We start from the raw sequence: 15,785 nt of genomic DNA, 5'->3' as shown, positions 1-15,785 counted from the left end.
TCTTGGAATTTTTAGACACAAACTGCAATATCAGTAGTTGAAGAGGATCTAAAACTTCTACAATTTAAGCTTAGAGCCTCGATGTCTACTAAATGTAACCTGGAAGGTAGGCTGCTCCTGAGAAGAAAGTGCTGACTCTCTCACCCCTTCCAGCGCCGCCCTCTCTGCCAGTTTGCCAGCCCAGTTCACATACCCAGCTCAACCATTTTATTCCTTCCAGACCAAATAAAGAAATTAGAAGATGACCGCCATTCACTGCAGTCGGCCAAAGCCGTCCTGGAGGACGAATGCCAAACCCTGAGGCAGAAAGTGGAGATTCTGAATGAGCTCTATCAGCAGAAGGAGATGGCTCTGCAAAAGTAAGATGTTCGTGCCTGGTCGTTAGCCGTCTTGTCCTGTAAGTGAATGTATGGACTACTGGACAGAATGTTGTCTTTTTTAAAGATTATTTGTAGGTTTTTTCTATCTGTAATGAGTAGAAATTTGTCTTTCTTCCTTTCTTGTTTCACATAATTTGCGTTTTCCTTTCCACTGGAGTCGGTTGGCAGAGATTGTTGCCTGCAGTTTGCTTGGCAGGGAGTGGTTTACTGGTGCGGGCGGTTCCTCTGTGGTGCACTTGGTGAAGACCCAGTCCCTTTCGTGGCTCCACCACGTCCTTTACTTTCTTTCTTTGTGGCATTTTAAGTATGTGTGATCTGTCCTGTGTCTGTTCTACTACTTCTTAATACAGCCTTTCAGAATCCTGAGTGATTTGTAGGACGTGATGTTTAGTAGAATAAATACTCCAAAAGGAGTATTTAGTTATTTGAAGGTATCCTAAGTTTTGGACTTCAGTCAAATGCTCAGGTTAAATGTTACATACTGTAATTGTGGCGAGGATGTTTGGAGTTTTAAATATAGACATACCTGTTCAGTGTGCATATTTAGGTATTAATCTCCTGAAACCTCCATCTCAAATCTGAAGTTAGGCGTGTGTTTTGAAAGAAACACTTTTGTAGTTCATTTTAAGTTTTTTTCTCCACAAAAATACCTGAATTCTCTAAAAGTAGATTGTCCATGGCGGTGGTTATTCGTGTTTGCTTCCGTGCTTTACTCTGGTAGATACGGCGGCCTCTGAGGAGGCTTATCCTGCCGAGCAAAGTTCTTTTTTAAATGCTCAGGCTGCTATTGTGATGCCACAAAACATCGAAAGCATACCCCTAATGCTTTCTCGGATTCTTTGCTCACCATGCAGTCAGTTTAGATTTTCCAGATTTTGCTCAGGCCCGCTCTAACTACCTGGCCTGTTTTAGAGAAATATTTCTAATTTCATTACTTTTTTTTTTCTTTCTTAAGAGCACTTTTTTGCCACCAGCAGTTATCTTAATTTTCTAACTGACAGTTGTTTTTCTTCATGCTGGTCATCGTGGCACTGTTTTACTCTGTTTGTCTAGCATGTCTGGTTTGTACCCTGCTCTCCATGCCTATAGCCTGGGTTGGTTCAGCCCACATCCTCTTTCCTGCCAGTTCGTGACTGGTCCTCTCACCACCTGCCGTTTCTCATACCTTCTGGGCTCTCATTCATTCTCTCTCAGCCTCAAGTGGACTTCCTTAAAATGCAAGTCTCTGCATGGCCTCGTGTGCTTAAAATCTATCAGGAGTGCTCCATTCTCTTCTGGATCAATTCCAGACTCTTGCATAGGCACGCAGGACACTTCCCCTCAGGTGTCCGGAGCTGCTTCTCCAAGGTGCATTTCCTGCAGCAGCTTCTGACGCTTTCTGACCTGAGCCACACTGAACACAGTTCCTCAACCACTCGGAGCCTCATTGTCACTATGTATGCTGCTTTCTCTGCAGTAAAATGTCCTTTTACAGTTTTTCCTCCTGGCAGTGTCTGCCCATTGAAGGGTTTATTTCCTTAAAATCTTTTCTGGAGCGTGTTGTAGCATAAATAGGCACGTAGCTATAGAGACTGGGTGAATGCACATTTTTTCTATAATGTAACTCCCCCTTCTCTCTCTCTCTCTATATATATATAGGTTTATATCTACCTGTGACTGGGGCACCAAGCTGGCTCGCTTGGTAAAGCATGTGACTCTTGATCTCAGGGTTGTGAGTTTGGGCCCCACGCCGGGTGTACAGATTACTTAAAAATAAAAAAATTTAAAAAGTAAAATAAAATAAATCTACTTGTTACTATTTGCTTTCTGTTTGATGGTCTGTTCTGTGTTCCTATGTTTCTTCCTTCTTTCTGTCTTTTGGATTGTTTGAGTGTTTTTAATAATTCTGCTTTTCTGCTCTTTAAGCTTGGTAGTTAAAGGTTGCTCTTTCTCTCTTCCTGTAATTACCCGAACTTGTTCCAGTGTGACATACGTGAATGGATGTACCTCTTTCTGGGCTTTAGCTCCTGCCTGACTTAGATGCTATTTGAATGACATCTGAATTCTCTCTACACCTAAACTCCAGAGACGTTTCGCTGTCGGACTACAGCGCTTTCCGGCCGGTGTTCGTTCTGCTGACACACACATAGTTCCTGTAGCTGTTCGTTCGCTTCCACGTCTGTAGTCTTTCACTGGGGGTCCCTTTCATTCTCAAAGGACATCCTTTAGTCACAGATATGATCAGTTTATCTTTGCATGAAAACGTCTTTCTAAGGATCGTTCTGCTGGCTGTAATATGCTCGCAGTTACTTAATTTCATGACTTTGAAAATCACCAGTTACTTTCTGGTTTTATAGTTCTTTGAGGAGTCCAGCATCCGTCATCTTTTCCCTCCTCAGTATCTCACTGCTGCGCTTGCAGCCTTCAGTCATTCTTTCTGGTTCTTCAGCAGTGTTATTGGGAGGTGTTCAGGTGTGGGGGGGTGTGTTTGCCTGTTTTGTTTTTCTACCCTCTCCCCATCTCGTTTGCATTTCTGCTTGGGGTCATTGGCACCTTTTGATTTTGGGGGCCTTTCTTTGTATATTGATTCTGCTTTATTCTCTCTTCTTGTAAGGTTCTATTTAAATTTTTTTATATTTCCCCTGTGTCTCCTACATTCTTATCTGAGTTGCTACATTCTGGATGGCGTTATTTCTGACCGGTCTCCCCATGTCTAAGATCTCACTCCACTTTGTCAAATCAGCTGCTAAAATCATTCAGTGAGGGTATTTATTTATTTATTTATTTGAGAGAGAGAGCACACGAAAGTGTGCACATGCACAGAGGGTAGGGGGTGTAGAAAATCTCAAGCAGAGTCCTCTCTCTGAGTGAGGAGCCTGATGCGGGGCTCAATCCCACGACCCAAAATCATGACCTGAGCCTAAATCAAGAGTCAGATGCTTAACGGACTGAGCCACCCAGGAGCCCCTATTTTTTGAGTTCTTAATTTCAGTTACTATGTTTCAATTTTATAGGTTCTGCTAAAATTTATAATTTTGACTTCCACTTCTTTGAATATATAAGCATGATTATTTTAAAGTCTGTGTAATGATTTAGCTATGGGTCCGTCCCACTTGTTTTGTAGATTTTGATCACAATGTCTTGTGGAGTGCCTGGTCAGTTTTGACTGAGTTGCAAAAATTGTCTATAATAATCGTAGAGGAAACTAGAGGTCTAGGATGACGTTATTTTCCTACAGAAAAGATTTGAGTTTATTTCTAACATGAGGTCATTACTTTAATCCAGTTGGCAATTCAGGTCATTTAAAAATGGCCTTGTCCCTTCAAAGGACACTGTGTTGCCCGTTTGCACAGCTCTTTCTAGTCCAAACCCAAAGCCTCGGATTTTTACTGGAGGTCCCCCCTCATTGGTGACCTTGAACTCCATTTTTCTTTGAACCCAGATCTGTTGAAAGCTCTGTTCAGTCTCCTTATGTCTCCATTGTCTTCAGTGCGTGGAATGAACCTGGGGGAAAGGTGGCTTCAGATGCCAGGCTTTCTTGTAATTCTGAGATTCCTTTTTCTTCTGGAGCTTGGCCTCATATATTACTTGTCAGCTAATATATTAGCTCTCTGATGCCTTCAAGCACATTTTTTTTTTTAAAGATTTTATTTATTCATTTGACAGAGATAGAGACAGCGAGAGAGGGAACACAAGCAGGGCAAGTGGGAGAGGGACTTGTTGTTATGTGCATCTTTTACATATTAAACTGTGAGCTCTGTTAGTGCAGGGATAGTACTTTGCCTGTAGTTTTATCATAGCATCTTAGGAGGTAACCAGTATGGTATAGCCATTAATAAAATACTCTGCCGAGTAGTGAATGGGCAGTTATAAAAGAATACATAAACCTTTTTCTCTTCCCTGTTATTAAACTTTTTAACCATATAGTTCTTCTCATTTTGCTTCTGATTCATAGAAATTAAAATTTCAAGTTAAGTATCTTCTGAATTAGACTTCTAGGCAAAGATGTGCAAGGGTAACAAAATAGCATTTTTATTTATTTATTTATTTATTTATTTATTTATTTATTTATTTATTTAAAGATTTTATTTATTTATTTGAGAGAGAATGAGAGAGAGCACATGAGAGGGAGGAGGGCCAGAGGGAGAAGCAGACTCCCCACTGAGCAGGGAGCCCGATGCGGGACTCGATCCCGGGACTCCAGGATCATGACCTGAGCCGAAGGCAGTCGCTTAACCAACTGAGCCACCCAGGCGCCCACAAAATAGCATTTTTAAACCCTTAAATGATATATATATATATATATATAGTTTTTTTTTTAAGATTTTATTTATTTGACAGAGAAAGAGAGCACAAGCAGGGGGAGCAGCAGAGGGAGCAGCAGACTCCTTGCTGAGCAAGGAGCCCGACAGTCTATTTTATAGTAGATGGGCATCTTGAGCTTGAAGGTTAATTGGGTTAAAACCAGTTTCCAGTAGGTAAGACCCTGATTTTAGAACAGTTGGGATTCTTTTTCTGTTTTATTCACTAGATATTGCTAATTCTGAGGTTTTTCTCTTTCTCGAATCATCATTCCATTGAAATAGGTAGTAGGAGTTCCATATCTGAAGTGTGGGAATGTTCTGTGGTTAATTGCATGGGTTAGAAGCTAGAAGACACGTTTTAAAAGGCTTTCTTTCTTTCTCTGGCTATCTTATCGCGGTACCCATCTTGGATTGAGAGGCGGTCCTTCCATGGTAAAAACAGGGGAAGTAATTACAGATTTTTCTGTGGTAGGAATAAGGGAAGTGTAATTATTCCTTGCTTTGGCTTAAGAAGCTTAATTGTGTGAGGTTGATCAACCATGGCCTTCCACAGTCAAGTAACCTTTCAACATGTTAAGCACAAGGAACTTACCTGTGGGCATAGAGTGTGTTTGACATTTGCTAAACTATTTACGAGTAAAAAATTATAAGTCAGAAAATGCAGGTGATTTGCCGACAGGCCAGAGATTGATTTTTATCCTGGAATGGCAAGTTTGAATTCTTTCCTGACTTTGTATAGTCTGTGTGTTTTAGAGGGGAGGGGAGGTGATTGTTTGAGGCATTCGGACAGACTGCTGGAAGACAAACACGTCCGACTGACAACCGATTTTGTCTTAGGAAACTGAGTCAGGAAGAGTATGAGCGGCAGGAGCGAGAGCAGCGACTGTCGGCTGCAGACGAGAAGGCGCTTCTGGCTGCGGAGGAGGTGAAAACGTACAAGTGAGTTCAGCTTCGAGAGCGGGGTCCGTGCCGGGGGACTGCTGTTGGCGTCTTTAAAAACCGTGTGACATTGTGTAGAACAAAACAGCATAGAACATAAGTAAATGGTCAGAGGATGTGAATAGTTAATTCCTATGAGAAAAAAATGCATCTTAAGTTAACAAAGGCAACAGTGTCGCAGTAACAACCACTGCCGTATCCCGTACTGGCAGGGCCGTCAGGGAACGCGGTTCGTGCCGGCCGTGCCGGGCGCTTCTGTGAGTTGGAGGAATTCTTACAGGAAGCCCGCTTGCTCTAGTGATGATTCCGGAACCATTCCAGCGGTTGTGCCACTTGATAGACCCGGTATTCACGGCTCTGGGCAATTTTCTGTGGCTGTCCTTAAAGGAAGAAAAAGCTTTGTGGAGGAAGATAGTCGTAGCAGGATTGCTCGAGAACGTTGAAGAACAGTCAAGAAAATTACAGTGTGTCAACTCAGACTCTCCAGCCATTAAATAATAAGGAGATTAGGTAGTCTTAGTTTTGATCGTATTACACTCTTACTGTAACCACGTGAGGACGTTTCTCCATGTGAGTGCGGGTGTTGCAGGAAGGGGGGCCTGGTGAAACGGTTTCAGATCTTCATTAGTTGCACTTTAATTGATAAAAGGAAGTGTGATTCTTAGGCGCAGAATTGAAGAGATGGAGGATGAATTGCAGAAGACAGAGCGCTCATTTAAAAACCAGGTAATTCTGCCCTGCGGCTGCGGGCTTCTTGGGTGTCTGACAGAGAGGCTGGTGGGGGCTGCGACGGCGAGTCCCCACACGGGGTCGTCTGTGCGTTGTCTTTTTCAGATTGCTACTCATGAGAAGAAAGCTCATGATAACTGGGTAAGATTGTTTTTTTCTTTCCTTTATTGCGTGTGTAGTCGGCCACCACTGATTGGGATGTTTGTCTCCCACAGCTCAAAGCTCGGGCTGCGGAAAGAGCTATCGCCGAGGAGAAGAGGGAGGCCGCCAACTTGAGACACAAGTATGTGGTCTGGAATTCCAGTTTCCCAGTGCGCTCGGGTTTCCAGAGGCAATGCTGCTTGGTATCTCCTAAGGCACGGAGGTTGTATTTCATATTTAAGTCCATTCTTTCTCCGTATTCAAGGTTACTGGAATTAACCCAGAAGATGGCCATGCTGCAAGAAGAGCCTGTGATTGTGAAGCCGAGGCCAGGCAGGCCCACCACCCAGAACCCTCCGTGGCGAGGTGGGCCGCACTTCCGGGGGCAGCCCCCAAGGCTATGGTGTGGACTGTGTGTGTGTTACCTTCTGGTGCTGTGTATCTTCATTCTGATGCCCTAGAAGTCATCCGAGAACTTACTAAAGAGAAGAAAGGTTGCCTCAGAGTGGTAACAGTTCCCTTTCGTCTTCAGGTCCTCCGAGCCAGAATGGCTCTTTCGGCCCGTCTCCTGTGAGTGGGGGGGAGTGCTCCCCTCCTCCGACAGCTGACCCGCCTGCGAGGCCTCTCTCCGCTACGCTTAGAAGAGATATGCCTAGAGGTGAATTTGGTGAGCATTCACATTTTACTTTGTAGTAAACTGTTTCTAGAAGTTCCCCTCCCCTTTGAGAATTCTTTTTTGTTGTTGTTGTTTTAAATTTAAATTCAATTAATTAACATATAATGTGTTATTGGTTTCAGAGGTAGAGTTCAGTGATTTATCAGTCTTATATAACACCCAGTGCTCATTCCATCATGTGCCTTCCTTAATGCCCATCACCCACTTACCCCATTCTCCAACCCCCTCCCCTCCAGCCACCCTCAGTTTGTTTCCTATCATTAAGAGTCTCTTAACGGTTTGTCTTGAGAATTCTAATGCAAGCAGCGTTTTAGAATTTGGGTCTGTCCAATACAGGGAAGAAAAAGTCTTAATTTGTCTTGGTGTGTAGCCTGCCACAAGATCTGCATTAGAATAGAAAGCATTTATTATTAACACTAATCTAACATATATAAGTATTACAAAATAAATACATAAAATGTATTTGTAAGTAAGAATATATAATTGTTACTGTTTGCTTTTTACTTTTTTACTGTGAAGTATAAGTCTTTATCTTTACATTTCTATGGAGTTCCTCTCTTGGATGTTATAAAAGTAGCTTCAAGACTATAATTAATGCAGCACACATCCGTTTCTCATTAATACACAGTGCTGTGAGTCTGTTTCTAATCAAAGACACGTCTGTTACACTCGGTAAGACACGACGTCAGATCACACAGACTGAAAACATCACCCTGTACAGCTGTACCAGGCCTGTGACTCGAAGCAGCAGCTGGTGCTATTAACGTGCAGGTTTTATTGCTGCTCTTTCAATCCAGCAGTTCTTGTTTTAATTTTTTTTTTTTAAAGATTTTATTTCTTTTGACAGAGATACAGTGAGGGAGGGAACACAAGCAGGGGGAGAGGGAGAAGCAGGCTTCCCGCCGAGCAGGGAGCCCCATGTGGAGGCTCGATCCCAGGACCCCGGGACCATGACCTGAGCCGAAGGCAGATGCTTAACGACTGAGCCACCCAGGCGCCCCTCTTGTTTTAATTCTTTAACTCTGCGCTTAAGTTGGGATTTCCCCTCATGTGTTAGGAGACCCGTTTTTAATGTTGCTTTCTAGGTAGAGTTGAACCCTGACCTGTCCACAGTTGGTTTGTTTCTTCTGAAAATCCATACCAAGGCTCTGTTCTTTCTTTCTCAAGGGTCAGTGGACGGACCTCTCCCTCGTCCTCGATGGTCATCTGAGGCATCTGGGAAACCCTCTGCCTCTGGTAAGGGATCTGAGTGTGTTCAGAGTCTAAAATCATGGAAGAAGTGGGCAGAGGATCTCTTATTCTTCCTCAAAGAGTATATAAGTCAGGATAAGTCTGAATCCGTTCTCTGACCTCCAGCAGATCCGGGATCTGGTGCAGCTCCCGTGATGAACAGCAGCTCGAGAAGCTCTTCCCCCACTAAGGTGATGGATGAAGGCAAGGTAAAGTCTGCCGTAGCTCTGAATTGTAATTAGGTATTTCAGGAAACCTTAAACTTCTGCTGCAACACCCTCTCTTTGCGTCATCCATCTCCTGTTTGTGTGTCTGTTATAGCTGTACTGTCTCATTTTTTTAAAAAGCAAACTGTTCCCCAAGACCCTGAAGGCCCTTCAGTTCCCAGCAGTACATCTGTGGCTGAGCACTCAGTAGTAGTAAGTACTTGGAGGTTGAGGACTGAGCTGAGCTGTTACTTGGTGTATTTCTGGAAAGGATATGAAGAGCATGACACTCACCTGCTTTGCTTTGAATTGCACGGCAGTATTGATCTTACTGTTGTCTTTGACTTGGAAGTGTTGCTGGGTTGCTGAAATCTGACTGGTTGGGTTTTTTTCTTTTTCCTGTTTGGGTCAGGCCGTTAACCTGGTGGGAACATCTGTTGTGACTAAAGAGTGCGGAAGGTCATCCCTGCAACTTTATACTGTGTGTGCTTCAGCGTTGAGTGTTCTGAGGCAGAGTACATTGATTATACATAGCATCGCTCCCCGTTTATGTCTGCAAGTGTTGCTGTTGAAGAATTACCTCCAGTTGTATACTAGGCAGACCCTAGTTGGAATAACCGGAACTTGCAGATTGGTAATGGAAGAACGCTTGCTGGAGGTGAAGTCAGTCATTCCCGTTGTGCCCGTTGCCAGCAGTAGCTTTCGGGGCCGTGCACGTAAGCGTATTCTCTCCAAGAGCTGCACCGGGCCTCTGAGCATGGCTCCCAGTGCTGCTCTGTGCTGAAATCAAAGTATGTGTGTTCTGATTATTTCGAATTTCCAACCCCGTTTCCCATGGGAAAGGTCAGTGTCTCGTAATATAAAGCACAGCATCACTGGTGCCTGAAGGTAAATATTGGAGCCATGCCTGTCTCCCTGTATATATAACATTGCTTCTTTTGGAAAATGCTTCCAAGTTTCAGCACAGGACTCTAGGAACACGCATCTCTTGAGGTCTTTTTATCCAAGGGTAGCTTGGCCTGAGGCCCCTCTGGAGTGGACTTCCGAGAGCAGAGGCTCCTGTGTTGGAGACGGGGGCAGGGGCGCAAGGACAGGCTCGGAGGCAGACCTGATCTGAGCTGCAATGCGGCTTCTTACCAGCAGATTATCTGATACTCTGTGCCCTTAGGTAAAACAGGATGTTCCTGCTTGGAGATTGAAAGATCTGAGGATGAGAGAGAATACGTGAAAGGAAATCGAAGGCACTCTGAATAGTGGCTCTTGCGACATGTGTGGAGAGTGGATTTTTCTTTGCCCTTTTGTTCTGTCCATGCTCAGTGGGAAGGACATGGGGGGGTGAAGGGGTCGCCCTAGGAACAGATCACGGTGTTTGTGGGAGGTCCCCTCTGTTAGCGTCCTTCAGCCATCCTCTTGCTTTCTCTCCCCCTTGCATATTCCAGCAGTAACGCAACTCTGGGGAACCTTCTCGCTTCGGTGCCATCCCTTTAACCTGCCTAAGCTGCTGGCGGGACCAGGTGGGAGGGGGCAAGTTTGGTTGCGCTGCTTCTGTTCTGTGGACAGGTGCCTGACATCTGCTTCGTTGGGTTTCAGCTTTTACTGGTGTTGGTGCTTTTGTGTGTCATACCAGAGTCTCTCAAAACTGTCATTGCTTCTGCTCTGCAGGTGACTGTGGCTGCAAAAGGGCCCCCTCCTTTTCCAGGGGTGCCCCTCATGAGCTCCCCCGTGGGAGGCCCTCTGCCACCGCCCATTCGATACGGACCACCTCCCCAGCTCTGCGGGCCTTTTGGGCCTCGGCCACTTCCTCCACCGTTCGGTATGATGATTGAGTAGTCGTAATTGACTTGTAGAGTGTAATTCCTCTTTTCTCTCTGTGCCTTGTTGAAATTTTAATAGTGGCTTTTACAGGCCTATGTAATGAAAGTGCAAGACAAGCAAGTGCATCTCAACTTTTCCTCAAGTTTTTAGGACACACGGGGTGCTGCTGCATAATCCCCCTGTACTGAGATGGGCAGTAGATCTCTTGTAGATGAGAGATACTAATAGAAAGCCAGAAATATTACTTCTGCACATGGCTAGAACTAATGCTCCCAACTCAAGAGGTTACCAAGTCCTCTAGAACATAGATACATAGATTTTGAGACATAAAGCTTGTAATCACGATGAAAGTATAAGCAATGGATCAGAGAGTATAAAAGAGGGAACAATTCAACTTTGACTTCCTGCCTTGGCAATAAATGAGAAGTGTTAGCCCTAGAGAAGGTTGAGTTTAATGCCTAATAAGTGTTGCAGAATTTAATTAGGGGGAGCTAGAAGGCCGTCCCCAATAGGGCAAGCGCCTGGACTTGGATGGCAAGTTTAGGTCCATGCGGAGCTACTGCACGAATCATCGACACAGCAGTAAACACTGGAATTTCCCTTTATCAAAATGTCTTTGTTGCATAAAGCCCTTATTTCGTAATCTGTCGTCTTGCTACGACCTAGGGCACTTTCAAGTACTAAACCAAGCCCTTGTGAGAGAAAGATGGCAGAACTGTGTCCTAGAAAAAAAACAAGCCAGCTAGAGCCATGTTTAAATCCTGCCTGTGTTGTGTGGCTTCCCGGGTGGCCATCGGCACACAGCTTACCTCGGTTTGCCTCGTCTCTGAAGTCGGGGATGCCACCATCTGATCTCTGAAGTTGTGAGAAATTATAAAGACTGACATACCCAAAGTCCTCCACGTTTACATGTGTTCGTATGTATTTACAGGACTTTTTATTTTTCCAGGTCCTGCTTTACGTCCGCCACTAGGCTTAAGAGAATATGCACCAGGCATTCCACCTGGAAAACGGGACCTGCCTCTTGATCCTCGAGAATTTTTACCGGGACACACACCTTTTAGACCTTTAGGCTCTCTTGGCCCAAGAGAGTATTTTATTCCTGGTACTCGACTACCACCTCCCACCCATGGCCCCCAGGATTATCCACCTCCACCTGCTGCAAGAGACTTACTGCCTTCTGGCTCTAGAGACGAGCCCCCACCTGCCTCTCAGAGCAGTAGCCAGGACTGTTCACAGGCTTTAAAACAGAGCCCGTAACTCTGACCTCTGACATTTAGTCTGAGAAAGTGGACTGTGTACTATTCGTTAGAGTTAAAGGATTTCATTGGCTTCAGAATCCAAAAGTTTATTTTAAAAGGTTTGTTTTTAGAACTAAGCTGCCCTGGCAGTGTGCATTTTTGAGCCAAACAATTGAAAAATATCATTTCCCCCCCTAAATAAAAACCTCATAAGCTAGAGCCTCTTTACAACTTTGAAATGTGCAATAAAGAATACCTGTGTTTTAGTTAATGTAGCGTATGTAACTGCTAAATGATTTAGAATGTCATGAGAAATATGAGCATTTCCTGTGGAAATGCTAGAAGAACACGTATTTCCATTTATTATCCTATTTTTAGTGTACACCAGTTGAACACAGCGATGGTGTTTATTAGCTTGGTTTTTTAAAATACTGGTCGCAAAGACTGTTACGCTAAAAATGTTTACTAAAAGATCACTAAACTTTCTCTCCCTTCTTGCCAAAATTCTTTGTAGTAATAGTTCATAAAAATTTGGTTATTAGTATTTCCCAAGTGTCTGTTGCTTCATTGGATTGTTTTCTCATGAGACTTGTACCATTCTGGAACCATGTAAACTCGGGCTCACAGAACTGCCCGCATTGACTTGGCAGCACGCTCCCTGCTGCTCAGTGCTCGGGAGGTTCAACCCAAAGTCCCCTGGAAACACCACAACAACCGTATGTCTTCCTTGTCCTTCAGAGAAGTCAGGGGCCCATCTGCAGCGTTCATGTGCTTTCCAGTGACTTTTGTTGCTTACTTGATGATGGTCTCCTGAGTATGAGCTTAGAGTAGCAGCAAGAGTTGTTTGACCTGATGTTCTGTTGCTTTTACCATCCTTGCATTAAGGGTGCATAACAGAAAACTGAAAATGATATGTTGTGACCATAAAAAGTAAGGAAATTTCTTTTTTAAAAAGTACAGTCTGTTTCTCCCATATGTTGCCTCTGGTTTTCAAAGAAAATGGCAAAAAAGCTCAGAAGAGCAATACTATGAGAAAGAATGATTTAGGACTCTGTATGGCTTTAGGCTGCCCGCAGTTCTTTTTGTTGATTACTACTACAAAATTAGTATTTGAATGTTGGCACTTTTATTTAAAAATCAGTAAATCTGAGAATCTGGGATTACATCATATTTAAAGTATTCCTATACCTATTATTAGATCATGTTTTTTAAATTATTAAATCCAAATTATAAAAGGCTGGTAGTATTCACTGCTTAGACTATCCCCTTCTCCAAAGTTCTATGTCCTGATACTATTGAAACCTAGACCATGATCTGTCACCGTTATATAATACTTAATGTACTAATACCCTGTAAAATAAAAAGAAGCAAAAGCTTCACTGTGAAACAGATTTTTTTTTTTTACACTAAACTACCAGAAGATACCACTTTGGAAAGATAAGGACCACTGAAAGATGACAACTCTTTAAAATTCATAAGGAACATATACATTGTTCTTCAGGAAGAGAATTCATATATGTCTTCCCATTTAATACCAAGAATAGAGGAGACTGAAGAGGAGCACCTCCACAGTTAATAGCAGAGGTTATTTTTAACCATAAGACTGAATCCACAAATACAACTCTTGAGAAAGGTCAGTCTCTTCAGGACACAAAATAATGATGAGGTTAAGATAATTGCTAATTTTATGTAGTAATGAAATACATGATAACCTGCTAGCAAAGATAATCAAGTTGGAAAGGTAAATTAGATCTATTATAAAACCAGAGCTGGTCTTTTTTACCTCTAAGTATTTTTGGTGTTTGTCCTGTGTCTCCTGTTCCCGGGAGTCCCAGGGAGTCTCCTGCTCACCTGAGCCGCCTCCCGTGGCCCTGGGGCCGCCGCAGAGCCGCGTGGCTCCGTCCCAGCTGCTTCACTGGGCGTCTGCAGCTCATCGCGTGTCTGGGCTTCGATGCTAAAATTCTCATTTATGAAGCAGCAGCGTTTCAGCCTGGAGACATTTCTACTACGGTTCTGCTTTTTTTTCATTGGAAAGTAAAAAATAATTTGTGGGAAGTACAGTATTCTGTGTCTACTGCTTCCAGATGATCACCTGTCACCCCATTCAGGTCTGAATTAAAGCTACGCTATTCACACAGCACTCCACTCACGCTGCTTTAATACTGCTGAAAGCACTAGTTCATACAAACCATACTTATGTGAACGACAGCAGGTGCTTCTTCATATAGATTATCACTGACATACATGTCTTATGGTCTATGAGAAAAGAGAAAGACCAACGGATCAGTTTCGCTACATTTTAATAGTAGGTACTTTAAGGGATTATTTTTTAGGTCTCGTCAGCAACATCAAACAGAAGGTACTGAGTACTCCACAGGGTACAGAGCGCTGCCAAGCACCTTAGAACATTTACAGGACTTGGAGAAAATGTGGTTCTTGCCCCTTGAGGAGCTGACAGTCGGGGGCTGACAACTCAGTCTAAGGGTTGAGTGAACAACAAGGTAATTTATTAAGGCAAATTCTTCATCCCCTTGAGCTATTGTGGACTGAATCATTTTTGGAATTAATCTAATTAAGACAGGAGACAAGACTTAAATTTGGTTGAGAATTCTTTCAGGCTCCAAGTTTTTAACATCCATCTTAAACAGAACCGACAACCAGAAGTAAAGACCAGCTTTCTCGAAGTGCAAGGGCTAGAACACTTCACTGTGGCTACTTATTTTAAATAGCACACATTGAACGCTAGGACTAGGGTTATTACACCAGTTTAAAAACAGGCCAAGTACTGGCGCTGCGTCCCCCTCGTGCTAGCATTGGTCATCCAACATAGTGAACGTTAAACGTGTGGGTCTGCATCTAACTCACAGAGAGCCCGCCCCCAATGTTAATGTCCTGTGTATCGAATACCCACCTCGTGTGTCCTCTGAAAGTTTTATTTATGCCCCATTAAGTCAAAAGTAATGTAAATAGTCAAATTATAATAAGCTAATGACCTGCATATTTCCATATAGATGAAAGTCAATATATCTACATAGGAAATAAATGGCAATCCTATCTACCTATATAAAAACAACTAGAGTAGCTCCAGATTTTGCATACTCACCACTCTAAGAAGAGGTATGCAGGCTTTAAGGTTTCACAATCAGTTGTCAGAAAAACAGCAGTTACTCCTGCAGTATCTCATTAGCATCTGACTCAGATTAGATGACATGATTTAGAAGACGTTACAAAGCCATCTAGAAATCTGTAATTATTCTGACATGGTTCCATCATTAACCCTAGAATCACTCTCAGAAAGAAAAACAATGTGATGTAGAAGAGCAGCTAATGAACGGACTACAAATGTGCTCTTTCAGAAAAACAATCTGGTCATCTGGAAAAACCACAGCTACAACCTGGGAACCCTCCCATCTGGGATACTGATCTGGCCAAGGCACACGATTTCTAAACAGGAAAACTATGAGATCAGGGTGAATTTAGGCCACCTCGGAAGAGCAGCCTATAATTTTCCAGACTGACCTCCCTGGGCAGCATAAGCGGTCCAATTCCTCCTCTCAGAACAGTTTCATACTCTCCTACCCCCATCAACCCAGAGTTTGGCATTAACTCAAAAAACCAAAAAAGCATATTGGAGCAAAAGTGAACGGATGTGTAAACTCTAGCACATTCTTATTGCTGTATTAATTTTGAAGACGAGCACATCCTACCCACAGCAGTGTTGTTCCAGGAAGCAGGGCAGGAATAGTGGTAAGTTAGAAAAGAGACTATGAATTGCACAAATACTATAAAAGTAAAAACATGTTTCAAAACTACAATAAGCCCGTATCCAAAGGAGTCGTCTAGGTCAGTGGCGTGCTGGGCTGTGAATCCGCGGGCTCGCTCTGGCCTGCCGGCGCCCGCGAGGCCTGCCTCCTGCCTGGCGGAGGGGGATGCGCTACACGGAGCCGGAGGGTTGCTACTGGGTGGGAGAATTCACAGACGTTCCAGGTGACTCATGTCAGGATCATTCCTTGTGCAAAGTCTGATGTAGATGAAGATAAAGTGGTTTCTTGGTCAATAACTGCAATTTCTTTCTTTTAAAGTCAGTGGGTTTCTTGTATCTGTAACCACAGTAGAAAAGTCACGGTTTAACAACTTGGATAACC

At 43.4% G+C, this 15,785-nt stretch overlaps 2 protein-coding genes across 6 annotated transcripts in view; one reads left to right on the top strand and one right to left on the bottom strand.

Moving 5' to 3' along the window:
* Positions 1 to 13,816, top strand: part of MIA3 (MIA SH3 domain ER export factor 3) — a 56,660-nt gene extending 42,844 nt beyond the window's left edge. For 2 of the 5 annotated variants that reach the window (XM_032422469.1, XM_032422470.1), the window contains 13 exons: positions 16 to 106; positions 221 to 359; positions 5,501 to 5,602; positions 6,268 to 6,328; positions 6,437 to 6,472; positions 6,547 to 6,614; positions 6,738 to 6,838; positions 7,005 to 7,139; positions 8,316 to 8,384; positions 8,508 to 8,587; positions 8,726 to 8,797; positions 10,247 to 10,397; positions 11,349 to 13,816. In XM_032422469.1, coding sequence (XP_032278360.1) covers positions 16 to 106; positions 221 to 359; positions 5,501 to 5,602; positions 6,268 to 6,328; positions 6,437 to 6,472; positions 6,547 to 6,614; positions 6,738 to 6,838; positions 7,005 to 7,139; positions 8,316 to 8,384; positions 8,508 to 8,587; positions 8,726 to 8,797; positions 10,247 to 10,397; positions 11,349 to 11,659 — 1,416 coding nt within the window. In that variant the 3' untranslated portion in view covers positions 11,660 to 13,816. Of the gene's footprint in view, positions 1 to 15; positions 107 to 220; positions 360 to 5,500; positions 5,603 to 6,267; positions 6,329 to 6,436; positions 6,473 to 6,546; positions 6,615 to 6,737; positions 6,839 to 7,004; positions 7,140 to 8,315; positions 8,385 to 8,504; positions 8,588 to 8,725; positions 8,798 to 10,246; positions 10,398 to 11,348 lie in introns of all 5 variants that reach the window. The other 3 variants (XM_032422467.1, XM_032422468.1, XM_032422465.1) reach the window with 2 other exon arrangements.
* A 107-nt stretch (positions 13,817 to 13,923) lies between these two features.
* The window catches only part of AIDA (axin interactor, dorsalization associated), a 36,409-nt gene continuing 34,547 nt past the window's right edge, over positions 13,924 to 15,785 (bottom strand). The window contains exon 10 of the mRNA XM_032422478.1: positions 13,924 to 15,740. Coding sequence (XP_032278369.1) covers positions 15,644 to 15,740 — 97 coding nt within the window. The 3' untranslated portion in view covers positions 13,924 to 15,643. The remainder of the gene's footprint in view (positions 15,741 to 15,785) is intronic.

The sequence above is a fragment of the Phoca vitulina genome, unplaced genomic scaffold (assembly GCF_004348235.1).
Source record: "Phoca vitulina isolate PV1807 unplaced genomic scaffold, GSC_HSeal_1.0 scaffold26, whole genome shotgun sequence".
NCBI lineage: Eukaryota > Metazoa > Chordata > Mammalia > Carnivora > Phocidae > Phoca > Phoca vitulina.
This window is presented reverse-complemented; position numbering and strand designations above follow the sequence as displayed.